Source organism: Notamacropus eugenii, chromosome 4 (genome assembly GCF_028372415.1).
Source record: "Notamacropus eugenii isolate mMacEug1 chromosome 4, mMacEug1.pri_v2, whole genome shotgun sequence".
Lineage (NCBI taxonomy): Eukaryota > Metazoa > Chordata > Mammalia > Diprotodontia > Macropodidae > Notamacropus > Notamacropus eugenii.
This window is the reverse complement of record NC_092875.1, coordinates 51,697,397-51,702,524: the sequence shown is the minus strand read 5'-3', so window position 1 is coordinate 51,702,524 and position 5,128 is coordinate 51,697,397. Positions and strand designations below refer to the sequence as shown.

General features: G+C 57.8%; 1 protein-coding gene across 1 annotated transcript; it reads left to right on the top strand.

Moving 5' to 3' along the window:
* Positions 1 to 224: 224 nt before the first annotated feature.
* On the top strand, positions 225 to 3,749 carry PRR36 (proline rich 36). Its single transcript, XM_072606505.1, has 3 exons — positions 225 to 241; positions 339 to 2,869; positions 2,964 to 3,749. Exons 1-3 carry the CDS (start codon positions 225 to 227, stop codon positions 3,422 to 3,424), a joined length of 3,009 nt encoding a protein of 1,002 aa, XP_072462606.1. The 3' UTR covers positions 3,425 to 3,749.
* The last annotated feature ends 1,379 nt before the right edge of the window (positions 3,750 to 5,128 follow it).

Below are 5,128 nucleotides of genomic sequence, written 5' to 3'. Positions count from 1 at the left end.
TTATCTGACCCAGGCTTTCTTGTCTCATCTAAGGTCAGGGCTTCAGGGCTCCAAAGTATCCATTCCAGCCAAGCAAGTCCGCTCTACCCCTGCAGAGTCTGCAGCTAAGCCTAAGGCATCACTAGCTTCCAACCCCACAGGTCGGAACAATTCGGTCCCAGCAGAGGCCAGGAGAGGTAGGAGGGTCAGGGGGATAGTGATGGCATGGGGCTCAGGGCCAGAGGATGGTGGCCTGTCAGCAGTGAGGAGTACCCAGTGAAGGGATTTGTGGGGAAAGGGCACCAGGGAAGGAGCTGGGGCTGACACCGCCCGCACTCCCATTCCAATTTGGGGAGGAGCCAAAAACAACCACTAGGTGCAGGCAAAGGGGGAAGGTCTCCTAGGGTCTTGCAAAATGACTTTCCCAGAGGCCTTTCTCTTGTCCTATCTCTTTCAGATACTGCTCGCCCAACTCAGGGAGCCCAAGTCTCAAAGGCTGGGCTCCCTGGGTCACGACTGCCCGGAGCCTCAGGACCCGAACCAGGGTCTCTGCGGGCTCCCCCCAAATCCAGGGCCCAGCCCTCTCCCCTACCCAAAGCCACAGCCCCCAGAAGAACCTCCAAGAGCCCCGGGGACCCTGTCTCCAGCCCAGCCTCTGTGGTCAGGAGGAAGTCCAGCGAAAGTTTTTCTGGTGTTCAGTCCCGCCTCCCTGGACCCACCCGTCGCCAGGACAACACTTCTGCGGCCTCATTGGCCCAGACCTCTCTTCAGGCCCTGCCCTCAACCTGTCCAGTAATTCGGTCCAAGGGTCCCTCCCTTCCCTCCACACCCCCGCCTAGCCGAAAAGAACAGGCTCCACCCTTAGCCACACCCCCTAAACATGCTCCTCCCCCTTCCTTGACCACACCCCCTCCACAAGTCAATCCCTCTCTGTCCACATCCCCTCAGAAGGCCCCACCCTCTCCCTTAGCCACACCCACTATACAAGCTATACCCCCTTCCTTGCCCACACCCTCTCCACTAGCCAATCCCTCTCTGTCCACATCCCCCCAACAGGCCCCACCCTCTCCCTTAGCCACACCCCCTATACAAGCTATACCCCCTCCACAAATTAATCCCTCTCTGTCCACATCCCCCCAGCAGGCCCCACCCTCTCCCTTAGCCACACAAGCTACACCCCCTCCACAAGTCAATCCCTCTCTGTCCACATCCCCTCAGAAGGCCCCACCCTCTCCCTTAGCCACACCTCCTATACAAGCCACTCCCCCTTCCTTGCCCACACCCCTTCCACAAGCCAATCCCTCTCTGTCCACATCCCCCCAGGAGACCCCACCCTCTCCCTTAGCCACACCTCCTATACAAGCCACTCCCCCTTCCTTGCCCACACCCCTTCCACAAGCCAATCCCTCTCTGTCCACATCCCCCCAGGAGACCCCACCTTCTCCCTTAGCCACATCTCCTATACAAGCCACTCCCCCTTCCTTGCCCACACCCTCTCCACAAGCCAATCCCTCTCTGTCCACATCCCCTCAGCAGGCCCCATCCTCTCCCTTAGCCACACCCACTATACAAACCACTTCCCCTTTCTTGCTCACACCCCTTCCACAAGCCAGTCCCTCTCTGTCCCCATCCCCTCAGCATATTCCATCTTCTTTAGCTTCCAGTCCTCTACTGATCCATCCTTCTCCTTCAGTCACATCGCTTCCTCTGGCTCCTCCCTTTCTGACCACAGACCCTCAACAGGTCCCACCTTCTTCTCCCTTAGACCCGCCCTCCCTCCAGGCCACATCTCCAGCCACACCTCCTCCACAGACCCCTCCCTCTCCTGTGGCCACACCCATCCAGCCTATTCTCATTCCTTCAACCACTTCCACTCTTCAGGACCTGACTCCTCTTTCACCCTCTGAACAAAGGGCTGACTCTCTCCTGGCCACACCCCTTATTCAGGCTCCACCCTCTCCCTTGGCCCCACTCTCCCCCCCTCAGGCCACTCCTCTTCTACAGGGCTTTCCCTTAACCACATCCCCTTTACAGGAGCCACCTTTGCCCTTAGCCACGCCTCCTCGCCAGGAGAGGGTGGGGCTTTCTCAGAGGCTCTCCATTTTAGCCACACCCCCTCTACAGACCCCTCCCATTCCTTCAGACCCACCCTCTCACTTGTTCCCACCCTCTCCTCCCTTGGCCACACCTCCTCTTCAGGCCTCTCTTTTCCCTTTGGCCTCACCCCCTCCTCAAGCTACTCCCTTTCCTCCAGCCTCACCCCCTCTGCAGGTCCTTCCTTCTCCCATAGCCACACTCTCTCAACAAACTCCATCCTTTCACTTGGTCCCGCCTTCCCCACCCCTGGTCACACCCCCTCTTCAGGCCCCTCCCTTTCATCTGATCTTGCCTTCTCAGGCACCATCTTTGGATACTCGCCCTTTGCAGCCCCCTCCTATTCCTCTAGTTTTGCCCCCTCCTCCCTCTCCACTAGCCACGCCTCCTCTTCAGGCTCCTCCCTCTCCCCTGGACACACCTCTTGTGCCACGCTCTCCCTCTCCCCTGGCTAGAGCACCTGTGCTGACCCAACCCCACTCACAGACTGAGCCTCCTGGGGAGCTGTCCCTTCCCGAGCCTGTCTTGTCCTTGGGAACCTTGGGTGGGGAGCTGTCCAGAAGCCCTTCCAGCACTCTGAGTGGCCCGGACCTTGCTGGCCACAGCAGCAGTGCCACAAGTACACCGGAGGAGCTGCGAGCCTATGACAGTGGTCCCGAGATAGGAGCCCCAGCTTCGCCCCCACCTGATCCTGACCTCGAACTTGCTGCCTGCCATCCTGCTGTCTGGAGCCGGCCGGGGGTCCCCACACGGAGCCCCTGTACCACCTCCCCTCGACTTGCCCATGCGGTCCCAGGTAACCCCAGCCAGGGAGGAGAGGGAAAGGGCCTGGAGGAAGAGGGCAGCTTTTTAAAGAGGGGAGGTCTCAATCCTGTCCTTCCTTCCTCTAGGTGAGCCACTGCCCTGGTCCCCTATGGCTGGGCCCCCAGATGGCTTGTCCACAATCTATGAGGCAGAGGCCCCGGAATCAACATTTGGGCCCCCAAACAGGGAGGCACAGGATCAGGAGGAAGAGGATGATCAGACCGTGGAGAAGATGCCTCCAGCTCCACGTGGTCCCAAGGCAGCTCGAGTGGGTGAGCTGCAGCTGGGAGCATTGCAGGCCAGTGTAGTACAGCAGTTGCTGAGTCGGACACTGCTGTTGGCTGCAGAGGGACCAGGGGGAGCCAGGCAGGGACCTGGGAGTGGCCGCCCAGCTCTGAGTGATGCTGAACTGGGCCGCTGGGCAGAACTGCTCTCCCCTCTGGATGAGTCTCGGGCTAGCATCACATCTGTCACTAGCTTCTCCCCAGACGATGTTGCCTCACCACAGGGAGACTGGACTGTAGTTGAGGTGGAGACCTTCCACTGAGATGCCTTTGTCCCATCCCATTCCAAGGACCAGTGTGCCCTCTGAATTGTTTGATACCTGCATTTTACCTGCTTTCCCATCTGCAGTTCCATTGCAGGGGGAACTGGGCAGAGGAAAAGCCCTGATGATGTTCTAGCTTCCTAACATCCTTCCATCTGCATCCTGAAAGGGTGTTGGCCTGACATACTCCTTGTCAACCCCTGCACCAGATGTATGTTGTAGGTTGTCCTTGCTGGTTTGCTCCTGTGGTCCCTAGAGTCCGTGTGTGGTGTGCCTGTGTGTTTTCTAAAGCCTTTTTAGTTTGTAATAAAGATGAGACAGTGGAGCTGTAGCTGCTGTGTTTAGGGGGATTGGGCTGTCTGGAACTTGTGTATCTGAGGTTCCCTACACAGATTGTATCAAAACCCTCCCATTTCTGCTGATGGTGATGCTGTGGTTGAGCAGGTGGAGAACAAGGCTTTAGGGGCAGTTTTTTCCCTTCTCCCTGGGGTTCAGGACCCCCAGAGAGGTGTTAGGTGACTCTTTGAGGCAGGAGGATCCCTGTGAGGGTGGGCACTTTGGCTTCCGAGAGAGAGGGGCCGGCTCACCCCATGCTGCCGACAATGAGTGAGCAGGTTGGAGCTCTGGCTGAAGGATTTTCCACACACTCCACAGAGACAGGGCTTCTCTCCTGTGGAAGGGTAGAGGGGAACTTGGTGAAAGTGCTGGAACGGGGCAAGGAGTATATGTAAGAAAATGGGTATGGAGTATGGGGTTGGACAGGAGAACTATGGGGGTAGAGTGGATAAACGACTTGTCAGAATTGAGGAGTTATGGGACTACATAACGGGGAGATGGGGAATCTAGTGGGGAGTAAAGATGATAAAGTTCGGGTGGCTAGTTAGTCGAGAAAATGACAGTGTAGGGTAATGGAGGGGTTTGAGGAGTTATGAAGATGAACATGAGGACCAGCTAGGGTGAAATATGGGGAGAGATGAGGCTGACAATGGACTGGACTCTTTTCCAACTTCCCTCCTAGAGTGGGTTAGATTTGTTTCCCGATAGGAGGGGATGAAGTGGAGGGGCCGTCCTTCTGGCCTTTCCTGCAGCTTGGAAGCTTGCTTCTCCACCCCACCCCCCCCACTCCCCCTCCACCCCCCACTCCCCAGCCCTTTTCATCTTCATCTTTCCGGGCCCCGTCGGTGTGGGTGAACGTGTGCTTCTTCATGTCGGATTTCTGATGGAAGCGCTTGGCGCAGAAGGGGCAGGGGTGGGGTCGCGTGCCCAAATGGATGAGCAGGTATGTGGACAGAGTGGAGGAGCGCCGGAAACTTCCCGCACACGCCGCAGGGGAACAGTCTCTCCTGAGAGCAGGATGGAAGCAGTGGAAGGAAGGACAAGGCTAGGGTTCTTCCACACCATCCCGCTCCACCCCAGAGGCAGAAAGAAGGAGCTGTGACTGCCGCTGGAGTAGGTTCTGTCACTCCACCCCCTAGTCCTCCTGGGTTACCTTGAATTGGTGAGGGGTCTGTGCTGTGGGTGGTAGCAGCAGTAGCTGTGGCTGCAGACTTGGGGAAGTAACTCCTGTCTCAGGCTGAGGCTGGAGTTGGGGCTGGGGGCAGTGACCATCCCAGCAGAGACTGGCCAGACCCTGGAGCCCTGGGGTTAGGTCAAATGAATCCAGTCAGTAGGGGACCCCTCCGACCCAATTATCATGCACCGTCT

What these genes read in the sequence shown, in the direction of transcription:
- PRR36 (XM_072606505.1), top strand. An exon ending in ACTTGCCCATGCGGTCCCAG is followed by an intron (nt 2,870 to 2,963) that starts GTAACCCCAGCC and finishes TCCTTCCTCTAG; the next exon opens with GTGAGCCACTGCCCTGGTCC.